At 60.7% G+C, this 20,312-nt stretch overlaps 2 protein-coding genes across 2 annotated transcripts; one reads left to right on the top strand and one right to left on the bottom strand.

Annotated features, from left to right (window-relative positions):
• The first annotated feature begins 201 nt into the window (after positions 1–201).
• ACOT8 (acyl-CoA thioesterase 8) lies at positions 202–12,199 on the top strand. The gene is made up of 6 exons (XM_004618746.2): positions 202–387; positions 1,895–2,031; positions 5,124–5,349; positions 8,878–9,032; positions 9,492–9,686; positions 11,981–12,199. Exons 1-6 carry the CDS (start codon positions 269–271, stop codon positions 12,097–12,099), a joined length of 951 nt encoding a protein of 316 aa, XP_004618803.1. The 5' UTR covers positions 202–268; the 3' UTR covers positions 12,100–12,199.
• On the bottom strand, positions 12,196–19,555 carry SNX21 (sorting nexin family member 21). Its single transcript, XM_004618771.2, has 3 exons — positions 19,180–19,555; positions 18,676–18,833; positions 12,196–13,190 (listed from the first exon to the last, which is right to left on the bottom strand). The coding sequence occupies exons 1-3, from the start codon at positions 19,457–19,459 to the stop codon at positions 12,513–12,515; spliced, it is 1,116 nt and encodes a 371-aa protein (XP_004618828.2). The 5' UTR covers positions 19,460–19,555; the 3' UTR covers positions 12,196–12,512.
• Between the last annotated feature and the right edge of the window lie 757 nt (positions 19,556–20,312).

Here is a 20,312-nt window from a genome sequence, read left to right as displayed (position 1 = left end):
CTTAATTAATTCCACCGTGGGGCGCCGCCCCCTGCCGGCTACAGCCAATCACACCCGCGGGGCTCAGATGGGCATTCCTGTCCTCCAACCGCGGGAGCAGGATCGCGACACCCCCGAGGGCTGACAGAGGCACTGGCCAATCAGAGCCTGCGCTCCGCGCTCCGGGGCCGGGAACTTCCGGTTTCCCGGCAAGCTGCCGGAAGCCGCGTTCTGAGTAGTTCTCTGTGCGTGTGAGCGCGGGGTCCCGGGCCGGGAGTGAGCGAGCGACATGTCATCCCCGCAGGTCCTGGAGGACAAGCAGGGCGATGGCGACGCCCAGGGGGACCTCCGCAGCGTCCTGGTCACTAGTGTGCTTAACCTTGAGACGCTGGACGAGGATCTTTTCAGGTAGCCGGCTGTGCAATGTGCAGACCCCCCTGTAGGGATCTGCAGTCCCCCCGCCCCCAAGAGGGACCACATCCCCCCAAAGGGACCCGGGATCCGCTGTCGCCTGCTGCCATCAGCTCAGGGGCGAGCACGGGCTGCATCAGTGCGGGTTGCAGGCTTGGCCGTGTTGGCGAGGGACCTTGCCCTTGTGGCCCGATGCTCCGGTGGGGTCTGCGCCCCGTCACCCCTGGGCAAATCGAATGCTGAGTTGAGCCTCAGAGGGTGGCTGTCTCTGCGGGCGCGGAGCCGAGTGGGTTGGGAGTTGACCCGCTGCACCCCCACTCAGCTCCATCGCCCCTCGTCGGGGCGTCTTGTCGGGCGCTTTCCATCCTGTCCTGCTCCTTGAATGCTTGCCTGCAACTGAGCACTTCCTCGTCTTGTTTGTTGGTTTGGTCTGGGATGTGTGTTGGGAGGGGGGCGGCAGTCCCAGCTCAGGGGTAACTCCTGGCTCTGCGCGCCCGGGATCACTCCTGAGGGTACTCAGCGGACCATGTGGAATGCCAGGCATGGAATCTGGGTGGGCCGGGTGCAAGGCAACCCTGCTGCCCTGTCGCCCCAGCTCCTGTCGGATGACAAGATCAAACTGCCTCATTGGAAGCCCTCTTAGGTATTAACTGTACCCCCTACACACACACACACACACACACTCACACACACCTCTTTGGAAGCTCTCTTAGATATTAACTGTACCCCCTACACACACACACACACACACACACACACACACTCACACACACCTCTTTGGAAGCTCTCTTAGTTAGATATTAACTGTACCCCATACACACACACACACACACACACACACACTCACACACACCTCTTTGGAAGCTCTCTTAGGTATTAACTGTACCCCCTACACACACACACACACACACACACACACACACACACACACACACCCTCTCTTTCAGGAATCAGGAATTATGGGCTGTTTGTGATACATTCTATTTGGTATAGATTTAGAGCCTGCAAAGCAGTTGTGGGTAAGCGGTAGGCCTCACTGCCCAGCGCTGGGCTCACTGTGGTCCCCTCTGACCTTCTGGGCAGTGGGAGAAACACTAGATGTGGGGTGGGTGGGTCACCCACATTGCTAGTGTTTCAGCTGTGTGACCTTGCTGCAGTCACTTTCCCTCTCTGACCCCAATTCTCTTTATTGATTGAATTTTGCTTGGGGGGGGCCATGCCTGGCTGTACTCAGGACTCACCCCTGAGGTGCAGGGCAGGTGCCCTCCCTGCTGCCCGGTGGCTTCACTCCCGGCTCTGGAGCTTAGAATAAGACCGAGGATGCATCATCAGGAAACCAAAGCCCGGAGAAGGGCAGGATGGTTGCGAAGGCTGTTTGCTGGAGAATCCAGCCCCCCTCTGCCCTCCAAGCCCCGCAGTGATGCCTGGAGCCCTGGAGGGGCGGCTCAGAGACCACCAAGGTCCCAGTCCGAGCCCGTTTTCTGCTTTCCTGTTCTTCCTGCAGAGGCACGCATCACTGGGTCCCCACCTCGCAGCGGCTGTTTGGGGGGCAGATCGTGGGCCAGGCCCTGGTGGCGGCTGCCAAGTCTGTGACTGACGACCTCCACGTGCATTCCTTGCACTGCTACTTCGTCAGGGCAGGTAAACCACCCCCTGCGCTGTAGGGGGTGGGGGTGGCGACCCAGCTGCGGACCAGACGGCTCCCATGCCCCCGGGCTCTGGGAGGTGAAAGGATGGGGGAGGAAGTGGAAGGGGAGGGGGGACCAAGGCCCCGGGGAGGGGAGACCCCTCCTGCTGGTTAGTTCTGAACTCTGTTACTGAATTGCACTGGGGAAGCAGTTTCATTGTCTCTGGGGCCTGCTACAGTGCTGGGGGCTCTGCTGGGGGTCGCCTGCAGGAGAGGCCACCAAGCCCCAGATCCAGAGAGCTCAGCTTTCCTGCCAACTCGGGCTGTGACCTTCAGGCAGGTGGCCCGGGAGGTCACCACTGCTCCTTCCCCCAGGGCAGGACAGAAGAAAGTCATTCTGTTAATAGTTCTGTGTTATGCTTTGGAGCCCCTGTCCTGGGGGTTGTTCCTGCCTGTGTGTTTAGTGGGGAGGGAGGGGGGGTTCGCCTGGAAGCGGGTGGGGAGGGGAGCAAACCCTCCTCTAGCAGAGCTCATGCTCCCCTAGGGCCTTTTTTTTTTTTCTTTGCTTTTTGGGTCACACCTGGCGATGCACTCAGGAATTACTCTTGGCAGTGCTCAGAGGGACCACATGGGATGCTGGGAATTGAACCCGGGTTGGCTGCGTGCAAGGCAAACGCCCTCCCCACTGTGCTATCGCCCCTAGGGCCCTTGGCAAGCCTGTCTTGACTGCTGTCCAGCCCTGGTGTGGCAGAGCCGAGCTGGGCTCCCTCCTCAAGCCCCTGTTCTCCCGGGAACTGTACCTGGCTTGTCTCTATGTATCTCTGCTCTCTCCTCTCCACAGAAGCCCATGTTCTCTCTTGAACAGGTTCTCTCTCTCCCCTCACGTCTTTTTTTTTTGTTTTCTTTTTGGGTCACACCTGGTGATGCACAGGGCTTACTCCTGGCTCTGAATTCAGGAATTACTCCTGGCGGTGCTCGGGGGACCCTATGGGATGCTGGGAATCGAACCTGGGTCGGCCGGGTGCAAGGCAAACTCCCTACCCGCTGTGCTATCACCCCAGCCCCGCCCCTCAGATCTTTTAAAGTAAGTTTGGTTCCCTAAAAACTGCCTTGCTCTGGGGCTGGGGAGCAGGTGGTACGCTTGCCTTGCATGCAGCTGAGGTGGGCTGACCTGGGTTTGACTGCTGGCATGCCCTATAGTCCCCCCCCCTCTTCAAACACCTCCCAGCCCTCCAGGAATGATTCCTGAGTGCACAGCCAGGAAAGCGAAACCATGCAAAAGCAAACAAACAAACAAACAAACAGAAAGCACCTGGTGCTTCACATACATGCAAACTTGACCCTGAGCCGCCAGATGTGGTCCCCAAACAAGTATCTTTGGGGTCAGAGCACTAGAACAATGGACACCTGTAGGATAACATAGCCTCACGTAGTTTAGGTTTATTGGGTTACTCCCATTACAGTGCTCCTATTCCTCTTTGTTTATTTGTAGCTTCTTTCTTAGTGTTTTGTTGACTTGTAAATAATGTTTTTCTCTTCTCCTTGAGTCCTTTGCATAGTTTATTCAGAGCAAGTCCTTTTTGTATGGACACAGGAAGACTTAGCAAATGTTATGCTTTTGTAACCTGGGAGTCATTCGACTCTACATGATATTTTCCTCCAGGGCATCTGTTCTCTTGATCTAAGCCTCAGCTGCCCTTACTTCCTTAGCACCCCCAAAGCACGACCCAGGGCAAGCGGTGAGTTGTGTGCTACCCTGGCATCGAGATGGGCCTGGCCAAAGTGCCTAATGCTTAACTATAAGTTAAGAGCTTGATCATGGACAAATGCTGTCATGATCCAAACAGTGATACTAGATTTGGACCCTGCTAGGGTGAGGAGTGATTAATCTGGCCTGAGTGCTGTGGTCTGAGCCTGTGGCAAGATGTTGCCAGGAGAGCTGCCTTGCAAGCCTCAATGTATCCCTTGCTATGTCCATACAAAAATAACTAGTATTAAGATGTTAATAAGTTCCTGGACTAAGGAAAAGAAAAAAACCTTAAGAGTGAGGAAGGGCTTTGGAGTGCCCTGCCCTCAGGAAGGGCTTTCTTATGTTGATTTGGCTACCTGGCTGGTTGTAGCCTAGAGGGCAAGGTGAGAGAGAGACAAGTAGGGGGAGAGAGAGAAGCCAGAGAGAGGCAGCAGTTGAGCAGTAGATCCAGAGAGAGGCCGGAGCTGGGAGTGCGGGAGATGAGAAAGTTTGAAGATTGAATAAACGGTAACTAATCAGCAACCAGCTTGGTCCTCGTTCTTCCTTCGCCTGTCTTTGACCACCGGCCGTCCCGATCCAGTCCACACACTGCGGTTCCAGAGCACCGAACGCGGGTGGTGAGACAGAGCCGCCCGGAGAGCCCGCGAGTGCACTCGCCCCTCGGCGTTTTTTAGTTTTTTACAGACACCGGGCTTGCCTTGCACATAATCGGGGCTTGATCCCTGACATCCCTTAGGGTCCCCTGAGCTCCACCAGGGGACAAAAAACAAAAAACAAATGGAAATCAACCAACAAAAAGCCCAAAGGAGGGGCTGGAGCGATAGCACAGCCCTCATAGCACAGCGGGGAGGGCGTTTGCCTTGCACGCAGTTGACCTGGGTTCGATCCCCAGCATCACCCATAGGGTCCCCTGTGCACCACCAGGAGTAATTCCTGAGTGCAGAGCCAGGAGTAAACCCTGAGCATCGCTGGGCGCGACGCAAAAAGCAAAAAATAAAAATAAAAAAAAAATCAAAAGCCCAAAGAGTTCTGAGGGTGTGAATGGTGGGAAAACGGCACAGAGGGGACATGGCTCTCCCAAGGTCGCGGGCAGGGCAGGTCGTGGCCAAGCCGGGACTGCATGCAGAGAACCTGCCGAGGGTGGTCCCTGGGGGAGGGGGCGTGGCCTTGCTGGAGACCCCCCCACCCCCCAACCCCCGCAACGTGGGCCCCTTCCGCTCTGCGCCCCCTACCCGCAGCCCCCCGGCTCTTCACAGGCTTCAGCTGGGAGGAAAGCTCGAGCAGGAAGGGCAGAGCCAGTCGCCGAGGGCGTGGCCGGGCCGCCCGAGCCCACCGTGCCCCTCGTGTCCACCGCAGGCGACCCGAAGGTGCCCGTGCTGTACCAGGTGGAGCGCACGCGCACCGGGACGAGCTTCTCGGTGCGCGCCGTGAAGGCCGTGCAGCACGGCAAGCCCATCTTCATCTGCCAGGCGTCCTTCCAGCTGGCCCAGCCCAGCCCCATGCAGCACCAGTTCTCCATGCCCGCCGTGCCCCCGCCGGAGGAGCTGCTTGACCAGAAGGTCCTGATGGACCGGTATCTCAGGTGAGCCGCGCTGTCGCCCGGGAGGGGGCCGCGCGTCCAGGAGTGGGCTTGGATGGACGTGGGAAAACAACAGGCCGGGGCCCGGGGGGCGGTTCCACAGGCTGGAGGACAGTTCTGCAGCTGGGAACTCTGGGTTCCGCTGTTTGTGTTCCCCTGAGCACCCCTGGGTGTGACCCCCCCCATAACAATCCGTAAATGAGGATGATGTGTTAGAACCCAGCAGCAGTTCGGCGGGGAGGGCAGCTGCCTTGCATGCAGCAGACCAGAGTTCCGTCCCCAGCATCCCGTATGGTCCCCTGAGCACTGCCAGGGGTGATTCCTGAGTGCAGAGCCAGGAGTAAGCCCTGAGCATTGCCGGGGACGTCCAGAAAAAAAAAAAAAAAGGAGGAGGTAAAAGAGTGTATTGTATCTAGCCCAGCTTTTTCGTTTGCTTTTTTTTTTGGGGGGGGGGGTCACACCTGGTTTTACTCAGGGCTTACTCTTGGATCTGTGTGCTTAGGGGCTACTTCTTCTGGTAGTGCTTGGGGGACCATACGGGGTGCCAGGCTCCTACACCTCTATAGTCTAGCTACTTTTTTTTTCTTTTTGGGTCACACCTGGCGATGCACAGGGGTTACTCCTGGCTCTGCACTCAGGAATTACTCCTGGCCGTGCTTGGGGGACCCTATGGGATGCTGGGAATCGAACACAGGTGGCCGTGTGCAAGGCAAACGCCCTGCCCACTGTGCTATTGCTCCAGCCCCTAGCCTAGCTTCTTCATTTTTTTTTTAACTTTTTGATTATACCTAGCCGTGCTCAGGGCCTACCCCTCGCTCTGTACTCAGGAGTCACTCCTGGTGGTGCTTGGCATGAGCCCGTGTACGTGTGTCTCGTCTTGGTCCTGATGCAGAAAGGCAGGACGTGTGCCGGGGAAGATAACTCCGAGGGCTGAGCTCAGGCTGCCCAGGAGGGAGGCCTGGGCTCACCTCCCGGGCACTGCATGGTCCCCCAGAGCCCTATGGGAACAGCCCCTGAGCCAGGAGGTGCCCCGAGCACAGCCTGCAGAGCCTCTCACCCCCCATTCAGGATTGGGACTCGGCCAGATCTGGAATCCTCGCACAGTGTGGCTGGTCCTTCATTCGATGCTCCTCTGCCTGGCCCCTGAGTGGTCCTCCTCCCTCAGGACCCCTGATCCAGTAGTCTAGAAGTGAATGCTCGCAGCAGGGGGGAGGGGCTGTGCCTTTGCTGGGGGAAACATCCCCTTATCAGTTTTATCAGTTACTTTCTTTTTTTTTTTTGGTTTTTGGGTCATGCACAGGGTTTACTCCTGGCTCATGCACTTAGAAATTACTCCTGTGGTGCTTGGGGAAGCATATGGGATGCTGGGAATTGAACCCGGGTCGACCGCGTGCAAGGCAAATGCCCTGCCCGCTGTGCTATGGCTCCTGCCCCCTCATCAGTTACTTTCTGACTTGCATCTCAGCTAAAAAGCTGGGCAAGGAACAGCAGGCTGGTCCCCAGTTTGCGGAGGCCGTGCTCCTGCTGGCACTCTCCCGCTGCAAGGTGACAGAACCTGCTTCCCCCGCCCCCTGCTGCTCGGACAAGGGTAAGAAGCCTTGTCTGCTCCAGGGCCTCCGGACTGGCAAGGGCCCTGCCTGCTGTGCTAATCGCTCTAGCCCCTCAAATCTAGCCTTGTGCTACCCGCTGGGTGCCTTTGGACCAGTTGTTGTACCGAGCCTGTGCCCTCGGCGATAAGCTGGTGCCAGTTGGGAACCCCATCAAAGGTGGCCGCGTGAGGACTGAGTGAGCGGAGAGGGAGGCGCTGAAGGAGAGCCAGGCAAGGCATTGATGCTGCCGCCGACAGAGGGACCGGTACCCTCCCGGTGCGAGCTGAGTGCAGGGCTGTTTGCTCACCTGGAGGGAACAGACTGTTGGCACCAGCCCGTGCTGGCGCACAGCCCAGCCACTGGCCTGCGGACTGTATCGAGTCACGTCCTGCGGAGTCAGCAACTCAGCCCTCCGTCCCCTGCTCACGTCTCAGACTCGTTAACACCTGTGGCCCGTGGCTGCCACAGTGGACAGCGCAGCTCTAGAATATTCCATCATCCAAGGTGGCTCAGTGGTGGGGCTGGAGCAATAGCACAGCGGGGAGGGCGTTTGCCTTGCATGCGGCTGACCCGGGTTCGATTCCCAGCATCCTATAGGGTCCCTTGAGCACAGCCAGGGGTAATTCCTGAGTGCAGAGCCAGGAGTAACCCCTGTGCATTACCAGGTGTGACCAAAAAAAAAAAAAAAACCAAGGTGGCTCAGTGGAACCCTGCCCCACGAGGACAGGGCTGTGCAAACGCAGATGTCAGGAGGGGCATCGCGGAAAAAGTGGCTGTTGCACGCGGAGCTGCGGTGACCCCAGGAACAGGCGCCTCCCCTGGGGACAGGGTGTTCCCCGCTGCTCAGGGCAAAGGCGGAAGCCCAAGCTGCAGCTGATTTCTGGTCCAGGGCAGCCAAGTGTGGCCCGGGGTGTAGCTCAGCGCACAGCCTGTGTCTCTCCTATTGTGAGGCCTTGGGCTCCATCCTTGGCACAGCCGGGCACGTGGGGGTAGAAAGTGTGCGGTGTAGAGCACGGGTGGGTGCCAGCCAGCCCCTGGGTCCCGGTTCTGCTTCCTCTACTTCCTAAGCCTGCTGCTTGACACCCTGAGCTGATCATTGCTCAGACCCAGGGCTGCGTGCCAGGCGCCCCCTGTAGGACAGTCATAGGAGGGCAGCGTGCTGACGTCATTCGTCCCTGCTGCCTCGTCCCCTGGTCTTCTCCAGCATTCGCTGTGAGCTGGGTTCCTCACTAGCCACCTACTGTGGGTGGGGAAGAGGCGGAGAGCGATCGCTAACTTGAGCCAGGCTGTCTGGCACCTTAGTGGCAAAGCAAGAATTCGGAGACTGTACAGTACATCCTAATTTAACTTGGAAGTGATTTTTTTTTTTTTTTTGCTTTTTGGGTCATACCCGGCGATACACAGGGGTTACTCCTGGCTCTGACTCAGGAATTACTCCTGGCGGTGCTCAGGGGACCATATGGGATGCTGGGATTTGAACCCGGGTCAGCCGCATACAAGGCAAACGCCCTACCCGCTATGCTATCACTCCAGCCCTGGAAGTGATTTTTTTTGCGGGGTGGGAGGGAGGGGCACCAGGGCTCGAACCTGGGGTCTCACACATGCAAAGCAAGTGCTCTTCCCCTCGCTCCCACTCCAGCCACCTCCCAGGCTCCTCTTTCTGGGACCCGAGTCCGTGAATAATGGCAGCCCTCACACTGAGCCAGGGGGGAGTTTGCCTTCCGTGTGGCTGACCTGAGGAGCCCGCCCTGAGCACCACCGGGCGTGTCCCCAAGACCAAAGAAAATAAAAATAAATAAAAACCAGAAACAACCCAAACCCAGAAGCCCACAGAGACCGTTGAACAAGAAGACATTTCCCGAGACCCTGGCTCTCTCCAGAGAGGAGCATCTGTCGGGGGCAGGAACTGAGACCTCCGTTTCCCCCCCGCCTTGACTTTCAGGGACCCTAACCAAGAGAAGTACCGCGTGGGCTTGAACCGAATGGCAGCTCAGGAGGTGCCCATTGAGATCCGGGTGGTCAGCCCCCCCGCGCTGAGACAGCTGCAGGACCTGGCGCCCAAACAGATGTTCTGGGTGCGTGCCCAGGGCCACATCGGTAAGAGGACGCCCAGGGCTGAAAGGCGACTTCCCGGGGGCCTGGCTCTCCAGCCGTTCGGAGTCACTTCCCGCCTCTCGGCACCTGTCGCATGCTTCCCTTTTGGTCTCGGGGTACTTGGCGGTGGGGTGGGGTCGGGGGGTCACTCTCCGCAGTGCTGGCCTTGAACCCGGGGCCGGGACCCTCTTTCTCAGAGGTTCCGAGTTGGTTCGGCTTCTCACTGGGGAGACGCCCGTCCTGCAAGCGGAGAGGCAAAGCCCCCCCGGAACCCTTCCCTTCCCTGGACCCCGAGGGGCAGCCACTGAGAGGGAAGGCTCGGGCACGCAGCTGGGGCCCAGTGCTCTCCGCAGGGGCAGTGACTGGTCCTGCCCGGCACATCTGTGCCCCCGGCCCCTCTCCCCCGCGGGTCCCGCGCCTCGAGCAGGCACCCGGAGCTGACGGGTCTGGGCCCCGCGGCAGGGGACGGGGACATCAAGATGCACTGCTGCGTGGCCGCCTACATCTCCGACTACGCCTTCCTGGGCACCGCGCTGCTGCCCCACGATGCCCACTACAACGTGCACTTCATGGCCTCCCTGGACCACTCCATGTGGTTCCACGCCCCCTTCCGGGCCGACCACTGGATGCTGTACGAGTGCGAGAGCCCCTGGACTGGTGAGTGTGGGCACCCCGGGCACCGGGCTGGGGGGGGGGCTGGTGGGTGTGGGTGGTCCCGGGCACTGGGCTGGGGGGGGGCTGGTGAGTGTGGGCACCCTGGGCATTGGGGTGGGGCTGGTGGGTGTAGGTGGTCCCGGGCATGGGAGGGGGGGCTTGCTTTCTTGGGTGATGCCACCCACCCTCTCTTCCCGAGGGGCACCACACTCCCGGCTGCCCTCCATCCTTGTGTCTTCGGTGACAGAACAGAGCTCGAGGACAAGAGACCTGCTCCCCGCGCATTTCTGTGGGTGGCACCGAGCAGTGCTCAGGGATCACTCCTGGGGGGGGCTCTGAGGGCCTTGTGGGGTGCCAGGGGTCGCACCTGGGTTGGTGGCATGCAAGGCAAGTGTCCTCCCTGCTGCCACTCCCTCTCTGGCACCCCGCTCACTCACTCATCCCGTTGTCCTCCCCCACCTGGGCGTCCATGCATCGGGCTGTGGCTGTCGGCTGCGGGGCGGGCGTCACACTTCAGTGGCTGCACAGTCCGCAGTGGCTTGTGCTGGGGGTGAGACGCGGAGCCGCCCCGAGCACTGCTGAGAGCTGTCGCTCCAAGGCTGGATTCTGGGCCACTAGGCTCTGCTTGTGGGGTTTTGTTTTTTTCCTTTTTGGGGTCACACCCGACGATGCACAGGGGTTACTCCTGGCTCTGCACTCAGGAATCACCCCTGGTGGTGCTCGGGGGACCCTATGGGATGCTGGGATTCGAACCCGGGTCGGCCTCGCGCAAGGCAAACACCCTCCCCGCTGTGCTATCGCTCCAGCCCCCTAGGCTCTGCTTGTGAATGACGTCTCCGACCCCCCTGAAGCACTGATTCAGAGTCTGGGTCTTGGGGAAGTCCAGCTCTCCTCCAGCCCGTCTCCCCAGCTAAACCAGAGGTTTCCAAATGGGGGGGCCCAGCCCACGTTTTAGGGAGGGATTGGTGCCCCTCTCCCCTGAAAATCTACCTTTTTTTTTTTTTTTTTTTGCTTTTTGGGTCACACCCAGCGATGCTCAGGAGTCACTCCTGGCTCTGCACTCAGGAATTACTCCTGGCGGTGCTCAGGGGACCATATGGGATGCTGGGAATCGAACCCAGTCGGCAGCGTGCAAGGCAAACGCGCTACCTGCTGTAGTGCTCAGGGAATCATACAGGGTTCGAGGGATTGAATAGGCTTGGCCAACTAGAAGGCAGCACCTTTCCTGCTGCGCTATCACTGTAACCCCTAGAAGCCCACCTTTTTAAGTGGGCAGAAAGTACTGATTGCACCTGAGGCGATTTACTGTGTCCCCCTTTTCAGAGGCCCCAGGATAAGTGGCATCTCCCACTTGGAGGAACACTGGTCTCCACAAACAGGGCGACTTTTCTTTTTTTTGGATTTTTTTTTTTTTATCAGACCCAGTGATGCTCAGGAATTACTCCTGGTGGTGCTCGGGGGACCGTGGGATGCCAGGGATCGAGCCAGGGCAGATGCGTGCAAAGTAAAGGCCCTCCCCTCTGTGCTCTCACTCCAGCACGCAGCAGGGCTGCCTTATCGAGTATTACCCAAACCCTGTGGCCTGCCAGATGGCCACTGGGGGGAAGTTTTTCAAGATTCTCAAGTTCCACCCCCCAAAGACACGGACTGTGGGTGTTGGGCGACTTCAGGAGATCCCCAAAAAACGTTTTTTGTTTTGTTTGGGGCCATATCCAAGGATGCTCAGGGCCTGCTCTGCTGCAGGTGGGCAGCTCGCAGGGGAGGCCACGTCCAGGTGTGGTCAACCTGGGGTCCTGCTTGATTTTTTATTTAAGGGCGGAACTGGGGGGCTGGAGTAATAGCACAGCGGGTAGGGCGTTTGCCTTGTACGTGGCCGACCTGGGTTCGATTCCCAGCATCCCATAGGGTCCCCCAAGCACCGCCAGGAGTAATTCCTGAGTGCTGAGCCAGGAGTAACCCCTAGCATAGCCGGGTGTGAACCAAAAAAGCAAAAAATAAATAAAAACAAATAAAGGGGGAACTGGTGGGTTTCACAGCCCCAGTGGCCAGGGCGGGGCCCAGCGCTCAGACTCCCCCCGGCCATTTGAGGAACCCGTGACGTATGTGGAATGTTTCTGCCCAGAGGGGATCCCCTGGAAGGAGTGACCCCGTGATCTGCCATCGCTGGCCAGGAAGGGCCTCCTGCAACCACAGCACCCTGGGCGGCGTGTGGTTGGGGGGGGCGCTGGGGATTCGGCCTGGCCAGCAAGCACCCGGAGAAGGGCTGAGAAGGCCCCTTTCAACCTTCTTGTTCACAGGTGGCTGCCGGGGGCTGGTCCAGGGACGGCTGTGGCGTCGGGACGGCGTCCTGGCCGTATCCTGCGCCCAGGAGGGTGTGATCCGCGTGGAGCCCAGGATCTCCGAGAGCAAGCTGTAGCAGAGGGACCCGTGTGGCCTGGGCCTCGGGGGAACCTCCCTCAGGCCCACTCCGGGGCCGCGCCTCTGTCCCTCACATTCCAATAAAGAGCCAGAGACCACTAGAGCCGCTGCCTTTAATCCCCTGGGGCCAAACTCAGCGCCCCCCGCCCACCGGCAACCTGGGTGGGGGGAACTCCAGAGGCAGGGGTCCTGGCCCTTCCGCCCGGCAGCCCTGGACAGGCCTGAGTCCAGCTCCCTTCCCGCACTGTCCCGCCCGGTCCTGGCCTCGGCTCAACCGAGAAGCAGCGGATTTTTCATTCATTCCGCTACAGAATCTCCACGGGGCTCCCGGGTGGGGGGTTCCCAGCACCCCCTCCGGCCTCCGGGCTGCTGCTGCGCGTCTCCTCTCCGCCCCCTCAGCGGGCCACACGGCTAGTCCAGTACCTCCTTGATGAGCAGTTCCTTGAGACTGGGCGGTGGCGTGGAGGTCAGGCCGGCCTCCTGCAGCGCCTGGAGCCGGGCCTCCGACTCGCGCTTGTCCAGGCCCAGGTGCCAGGAGAGTCGGACGTGCGCTTCCAGGAAGGGGGCCAGCAGGGGGTGCGGGGGGCCCTCGGCCCCCAGCAGCTGCAAGGCCCTCTCGCAGCACGCCCGGGCCTCCCCGGGGTCCTCCAGCTCCTGGTGGCACACGGCCAGCCCGGCCAGGGTCAGCAGCGGCCGGTCGGGGCCCGAGGAGGTGCCCAGCTGGCCCTGCAGCTGCCAGGCGTTGGCCCAGAGCGCCAGGGCCTCTCGGTAGAGGCCGGTGCAGGTGAGGCCCTGCGCCCGCCGCAGCTCGGGCAGCACGAAGAAGTCGTGCAGGGCCGGGGCGTGGCGCAGCTCGGGCACGGCCTGCAGGTGGCCCAGGAACTGCTCGAAGGCCCGGCTGCGGCGGGCGATGGTCTCGGCGGTGAAGTTGCGGCGCAGGCGCTTCCGGGGGAAGGACAGGGCGGCCATGGGGCCCCGGAACTGACGCTGCAGGTCCCGGTGCAGCCGCTCGAAGTCCGAGTAGCGGCGGGAGATCTGCGCGGGCCGGGGCGCCGGGGGGCCGGGGCCCGTCAGGACGAGGGTGTAGAGCTGCGGGGAGGGCGGGGGTCAGCGCAGGCCCCGGGGGTGCGTGGGGTGTCCTCGGCCCCCTCCTCCCGCCCCTGCCCCCCCGCGCCCCGGCCTCTCCCCTTCACCCCTGCGACGGCCAGCCCCGTCTTACCTGAGGCTGGTCTGAAATGGCCCAGGCCCAGGGCAGCACGGGGAGAGAAAGACAGAGACGAGCTTCAGTGCCTGGGGCTGCTGCCTGCGGGGCCCCTTCCCCTTCACGCTCTGTACAGCCCCTCTGCGGGACCCCCAGGGGTGGCCGGCGATCTGGGGGCTGGCCTCTGGACCTCTTGGGCCAACCTCGGGGACCAGCTTCCTTCTGCCCTGGACACACGGGCACACCTCCCTGTCCACGTCCATCCCCCTCCCCCCCCAGACCCATCACAGCCGGGATCAAGCTGCACTGACGCAGGACAGGACGCCAGCCTTGGGCACCAGCTCCTGCCCTTCCCCCCCCCCACCGGTGACGGCGAGCCAGGCCAGCCCCTCCGTGGAGTGAAGCCCCCCAGTCAGCGTCTGCTCTGGGGTGGGAGGGGGTGACGCTATTCCTGGATGTCGGTGGGTATTTCCAATGCCACCTCCCCCCGCCCCCGACGTGCGACTTGCTCCGAGTCGTGTCTCTGACCACAAATTGAGAAGCTCTCAGTTTGGTTTTTCATAAAGCACTTCTCCCAGCCTCCAGGGATCAGAAAGTGAGTTTCAGGCCGGGCCGCAGCGGGGAGGCAGGGGTTAACCAGGTCTCGGTTTCCGGGGTGCTACGGTTAGTCTCTAGTGCAGGTGAGGCTCTCCACACACAGCAAGGTTAGTTATCTTTCAGACTTCAGTAAGAAAACAAGAGGTTTATTGACAGGGAAAAATAAAAAAAATGTTAGTCCAGCAGCCATGGGCCAGAATCGGGAAGGTGCTCTGGGAAAACAGCCACGAAGCCGCCCCCCCACTCTGCGAACCCAGAGATGGGCTAATCCGCACTCATGTTGAGCAAACAGACTTAAGGAGAAAAAAGGGGGGGGGGATGAGCATGCGTTAGATGTGAAAGCGTTAAACTAATTCCAAACCTCGATTTTTCTTTCTGTCGTGTTAGTCCTGTGAATACCCCAGAATTCCAGTCACCCCGGCAGATGACGTGGAGCTACCTGATTCCGTCTCTTGACAGTGCACATGAATGTTAACGGTTACAAACTGTTTGCTTTTGGGTTTGTTTCTTTGGGGGGAGGGGTCACACCCAGCTCTGTTCAGGGGCAGAGCCCAGCACAGTGCTCCAGAGACCATGGGGTGCCAGGGGTTGAAACCCGGGGCACCCACACGCAAAGTGTGCTCCATCCCGCTCTGAGCCAGTTTCTGTACCCCAGGATAAAAGATATTTTGGAGGAGGGCGTTTGGGCCACACGCAGAAGTGCTCAGGGGCTAGTCCTAGGCTCTGTGTTCAGAAATGACGGGAGGGGGCCGTGCTCAAGGGACCGTAGGTGGTGCTGGGATCCAAACCAGGGCCTGGCTGACAAAGCTGCAAGGTCAGTGCCTTACCTCCCGTGCTCCTGCACTCTCTCTCCAGCCCCAGGATTAAAAGTCGTAACCAGGGGGCTGGAGCGATTGCACAGCGGGGAGGGCGTTTGCCTTGCACTCGGCCAACGCGGGTTCAATTCCCAGCATCCCATATGATCCCTTGAGCACCGCCAGGGGTAATTCCTGAGTGCAGAGCCAGGAGTGACCCCTGTGGGGTCATAACTGGGGGCCAGGTGAGACAGTTTATTGGGCTACGAATGCGGGAGCCATAGTGGGTCCCTGGGACCACGGGGTCCCCCAGCACTGCTGGGTGTGGCCTCCCAACAAAAGACAATATAGACACTTGTTTCATACAGAATAGACCATGGCATGCAGATGCCTATGGTACGCCTATAAAACACTGACTGCAGACCACACTTTTTTTAGGGGGTGGGTGGGTGGGTAGGGGGCCTCCCAGGAGGTGGCTCAGGGTATCCCGGGGCCACTCCTGGCAATGCAGGATAGTTCAGTGCTCAAGTCCCCTGGGGCTACACCCAGTGGTACTGGGGGAAATCAAATCTGGGGCCTTGCCATGCGGCCCCCGACCAAGCTAATTCTCTAGCCCCCAATTTTTAAAATTGAGTTTTGGGTCGGAGCGACAGTACAACAGGTGCAGGGCGCTTGCCTTGCACGTGGCTGACCCAGGTTCGATCCCCAGCCTCCCGTATATGGTCCCCCAGGCACTGCCAGGAATGATCCCTGAGCAATGAGCCAGGAGTAACCCCTGAGCAGGTGTGTGGCCCAACCCTGTTCCCCGCCCCCCCATCCCCAGTAAAAAAAAATTGGTTTTGAGAAGCTAGAAAGCTATTACAGTGGGAAAGGTGGGTCTGACCCGGGTTCAACCCCCAGCAGCCTGTATTGTCCCCTGACTGCCCCCTACCCGCCCCCAGCCACCTCCCACTCCAGAGATTCCTGAGCATGACCAGGTGTGGCCCAAAGAACAAAAAGTAAAAGTAAATAAAATTTTTGGCAGGGGATGGAGAATTAGTACAGAGTTAAGGCACTTGGCTCGGGCTAGAGCAATAGCACAGCGGGCAGGGGGTTTGCCCTGCACGTGGCCTTCGAGCCCCCACATCCCCGGAGTAATCCTTGAGTGCAGAACTAGCACGAACCCCTGAGTATTGCCCGGTGTGACCCCTGCACCCCCATCCCCCCAAAAAAAGGGCACTTGTCTTGCATGCAGCAACGGGCCCCCTGAACACCACCCAGGCGTGACCCTAAGCAGAGATCCAGGAACAAGCCCGGAGCACAGCTAGGGTGTGGCCTCAAAACAAAAATTTTAAATTCTGGCAAAATTCCCCTCCCTCAGTACTGGGCAGAGAGAGACAGAGCACGGACAGGCTGTCACGTGGCCACGCCTGGTTCAAGTCCCAGCATTGCGTATGATCCCTCAGGCGTCGCCAGGGTTACTCCAGAGCACAGAATGAAGAATGACCCCCTGAAGCACGGCTGGGTGTAGCCCCAGAGCAGACCACAAACAAACCCTAACTCTGCCCAGTTCCCCAGGACTTTCTATTCCTCATCACCTCTGCCCCTCGGCACGGAGACAGGCCGTTCCGCTGAGCCCAGCCCCTGCGCGGTGGCCCCGCCAGGCATTCACCCCTGCAGCACTAGAAGGTGGCGACCGCTGACTGCTGAGGACATAGGCTCGGAGTGGGCGAGGGACTCCCCAGTGTCCGTCTTTCTTTGTTTTTGCTTGTTTGTTTCTGGGCCACACGGAACCCAGCCTCTTGGGAGACCAGCCTACACTCCAGTCCTTCATGTTCTCTCCCAGGACCCCTACCCTCCTCCCCTGCCCCCCAAGCTTGTCTCCTTAATCTTCAAGGGCTCCCCATCACGGGGGCGCCACAGCCGGGCACAGCCACCCCCTTTCTTGGAGCTTAGAAAAGGGCAAAGGCAATCTGCAGTGCCATCCTCTGGGGGGCGAGCCACGGTACCCCCACTCTTGGCTGAGGGGTTTCCAGGGAGACAGTACACTAGCTAAGGTGCCTGCGTTGCACATGGCCGACCCGGGTTCGATGCCCGGCATCCTATATAGTCCCCTAAACACTGCCAGAATTCCTGAATGCAGTCAGGAGCAAGCCCTGAGCAAGGCTGGCTGTGCCCCAACCGCCCCCCGCAAAAAAAAAAAAAAAAAAACCCACGAAAAACAAAAAGAGAAGTTGACCAGGAGTTTAGGGTTCCCACTCGCCAAAGCGGGTAAACGGTCCCCGAGGCCACAGCAAACGTGGTCAGCCTGCTGTGTTTGTTGTTTTGGGTCACACCGGCGATGCTCAGGGGTGACTCCTGGCTCTGCACTCAGGAATCAGTCCTGGCTGGGCTCGGGAGACCCTATGGGATGCCAGGGATCAAACCCGGGTCGGCCATGTGCAAGGCAAACGCCCTCCCCACTGTACTAACACCACGGCCCCAAGAGGTCACATCCTAGTCTTGTCATTCTGTTCCCAGAGTCTCGCCCCCTCCCGCCCCCCCAACTTGTCTGTTGATAACTGATCTTGGGGCATCCTTCCGGTGCCAGCCCCCTGCTGAGGCCGTCTGCCACGGAGAGCGTGGGGATCACAGTCCACCCCTGGGCGTGGCCCGCGGAGAAGGCGGAGAGGCCACATGTGGGAGGCTCCAGGCTGCTGAGTCAGAAGTGGAGGAGGGGAGGGAATGGGAGGCGGGGCCTGACCGGGTCAAGCTGGGCTTCAGGCAGGCTGACCTCATTCTCCTGGGCAGAGGCCACAGCGCGGCAGACAGGGACCCCCATGGTCCACCCCCGCTGCTCTCCACCCACCCCGCCAATCCTCAGTCTACCCTGGGGATGCGAATACTCTGTAGGGGGGAGCTGCAGAGGAGATTCACCTGTGCGGGCCCCAGGGGGCAGGTGTTTCCCAGCAAAACACAACAGGAGCCAGAGAGCGTGCGCTCGGCAGTTAGGGCGCCTGCCTCGCATCAGGCTGACCCGGCATTCCATTCCGTGTCCCACCCACCCGCAGCTGCACAGCCAGGAGTAACTCCTGAGCACTGCAAAAATCAAAACTAAAGAAACACAACAAAGCTATCACTTTATCCAGCACTTCTTCATGCCCAGGGCTTTCTATGCCGCAGACCCCAGGGAAGGCAGACCCCAGGCAATTCCGGTCACTCTGCATTCTCTCCCCCAGTGGAGAAACAGGTCATTTAGGTGACAGCTCACCCCCCGGCCAAACAACTGGTGATTAGTTAGTTGGCCTGGTTTTAAAATCCATTCTTGAAATCACTAAGCTATGCAACCCAGGTCTCAAGTCTGTGTGTGTGTGTGTGTGTGTGTGTGTGAGAGAGAGAGAGAGAGAGAGAGAGAGAGAGAGAGAGAGAGAGAGAGAGAGAGAGAGAGAGAGAAATCACTAAACTATGCAACCCAGGTCTCAAGTCTGACCCAGATTATTACATACGTGTGTGTGTGTGTGTGTGTGTGTGAAATCACTAAGCTATGCAACCCAGGTCTCAAGTCTGACCCAGATTACATACGTGTGTGTGTTCCCCCCCCCCCAACTGGTTACAAAAGGCTGGGATGGGGGTGGGAAGGGGCAATTTGTTCTCTCCCTCTCAAAACCAGGATTAGAGGCAGTGGGTCAATGAAAACTTTTATCTTTTGGTGTCGGGGCTGCCCCCACCAATTTGGAGGGGGGATCCTGGCTGCCCGGACCAATGTGCCCTACCATGGAGCCCCATCACCACTGTCATCTCTACTCAGTCTCAGAAAAAAAAAAAAAAAAGAACCAATCATTTGCGGGGGTGGGGAGGGTTGGGGGGAGAGACTTGCTCAAGTTCGGCTCCTTTTGTGGCTTCCATCTCCCCCTCTGCTGGGGGGGGGCGCTCATAGGACACACCAGACCCCACCCCCAACTTCTCAACTTTCTCTCCCCCAACTTTGGCTGCCCACCCCGCGCGCTCCTGGCTCTGCACTCACCACGTACTTGGAGGGGGGGTCCTTAACCACGGTGGCACTGGTCACCTCGAAGAGGAGCCGTTGGGGCACCAGGGTGTTCCGGGACTTCTTCCAGAAGCCCTGCCACTGGCGGGCCAGGAGCTGGCCGCCCCGCTGGCCCTCGGGCGGGGGGTTGTGGTCTGCAGGACACAGGCGCGGTCACACCGGGGGCGCTGGCCACACTCTCTCGCCCTCCAACAGGTGCCAGGCGGAGCCACCGCGGGCCGGAGGGGCAGGACACGCAGCGCGGCCGGCCACTAAAGACACGCGCCCACCCCCCCCCCCCAAGCATCCCCTGGGCACCGCGGCCACCCCGTGGGCTCAGGGCCCGCGAACGCCCAGGACGTGGGGGGGGGGGCTGGCTCCCCAACCCCGCCTTGACCCCGGGCTCCCTCGGGGAGGCGTGGGGACTCGGTCAAGGTCACCCGGCCGAGAAGCGGGGTGCGCTGCGGGGGTCCTCCCTCCTCCCCCCCGCCCCGCACTCGCCTGCGTCCTCTCCCGCCGCGCCGTCCCCCGCGGCCAGCGGCTCGGGGCCGGCCTCCTCGTCGTCCCCGTCGTCCTCGTCGTCCTCGTCCTCGGCGCTGGTGAAGCTCAGGGTGCCGCTGAGGCGGGAGGACAGGCCCTCGGCATCGTCGTCCTCCAGCTCCGAGCTCTCGGGGAACTGCTCGGCCTCGGGGGCCCCCGCCGCCGCCGCCGCCGCCGCCGCCTCCCCGGGGCCGTCCCCGGCCAGGACGTGCCGCAGCCGGTGCAGCAGCCGCGAGGCCATGGGTGCGGGGTCCGCCGAGGCCACGCCCCTGCCCGCGGGGACCCCCGCCCGCCCGCCCGCGCCTCGGGCCACCCCGCGGGCGCGCCGCTGCTCCCGCGCCCCGCGCTGCGCCCTGCGCGCGCGCGCCTCGCCCCCCGCGGGGGCCGCGCTGCCGTCCCCGGGGCTTCACCCGGGCGCTCTGGGCTCCCCGGGGCCCAGGCCGCGCTGGCGCCGCTCCGGCCCCTTCCTGCCGCCGCCCCGCCTCCGGCCACGCCCGCTCCCCGGAGCCGCCCCGGGATCCCGGGCCCCGCGCGCCCGCAGGAATTTGGGAATGCTGCCTAGGCCCGGGCCCGCCCGCGCCGCCCTGGGCATCTGCGCCGGGTCCGCGCGGGCTCCCTCCCTCCCCGAGACGCGCAGTGCACCGCCCGGGGTCGACTTGGGTTCCCGCTCTGCACTCCAGAACTTTCCCGAATCTTTAATGCACCCCCATCAGCCCTGCAGCGGCGCGCTCGGGTCGGGGGGTGGGCCCGCGGCTGGAATCTGCCTGAGCGCGTGAGCCCGAGTTGGTTTTTCTTGGGTGGAGAACGCCAACAGTTGCAACTCTCGGAGGGACCCCAGCTCGGTGCAGGCTGGCAGCAGAGGCTGATAAAGGCACGCTGACGTAACCAGGATTGTTTGTAGAGGGTTCACAGACCTTTACAGCTTCCCGTTGTGTGTCTTGCTTACGGTAGGAAGCATCCCCGGGAGCTTGTAAAATAATGGTCCATTTTCAAGAGGAGGCAAGTTGACGTCCTACATCCCACAGCAAGGAAATGGAAACCATAAAGCCGGGAGCCAGCCGAGCGATAGCACAGCTGGGAGGAGGGCCCTTGCC

The sequence above is a fragment of the Sorex araneus genome, chromosome 5 (genome assembly GCF_027595985.1).
Source record: "Sorex araneus isolate mSorAra2 chromosome 5, mSorAra2.pri, whole genome shotgun sequence".
Taxonomy (NCBI): Eukaryota; Metazoa; Chordata; class Mammalia; order Eulipotyphla; family Soricidae; genus Sorex; species Sorex araneus.
Note: the sequence above shows the minus strand (reverse complement) of the source record. Positions and strands in the feature narration are given on the sequence as shown.

Coding starts and splice junctions, on each gene's coding strand:
- ACOT8 (XM_004618746.2), top strand. CDS start 269: ATGTCATCCCCGCAGGTCCTGGAGGACAAGCAGGGCGATGGCGACGCC. Junction 388..1,894: donor CTGGACGAGGATCTTTTCAG/GTAGCCGGCTGT, acceptor TTCTTCCTGCAG/AGGCACGCATCACTGGGTCC. Junction 9,033..9,491: donor GCGTGCCCAGGGCCACATCG/GTAAGAGGACGC, acceptor GCCCCGCGGCAG/GGGACGGGGACATCAAGATG.
- SNX21 (XM_004618771.2), bottom strand. CDS start 19,459: ATGGCCTCGCGGCTGCTGCACCGGCTGCGGCACGTCCTGGCCGGGGAC. Junction 18,834..19,179: donor CGCGGCGGGAGAGGACGCAG/GCGAGTGCGGGG, acceptor TGTGTCCTGCAG/ACCACAACCCCCCGCCCGAG. Junction 13,191..18,675: donor ACCCCCCCTCCAAGTACGTG/GTGAGTGCAGAG, acceptor CCCTCCCCGCAG/CTCTACACCCTCGTCCTGAC.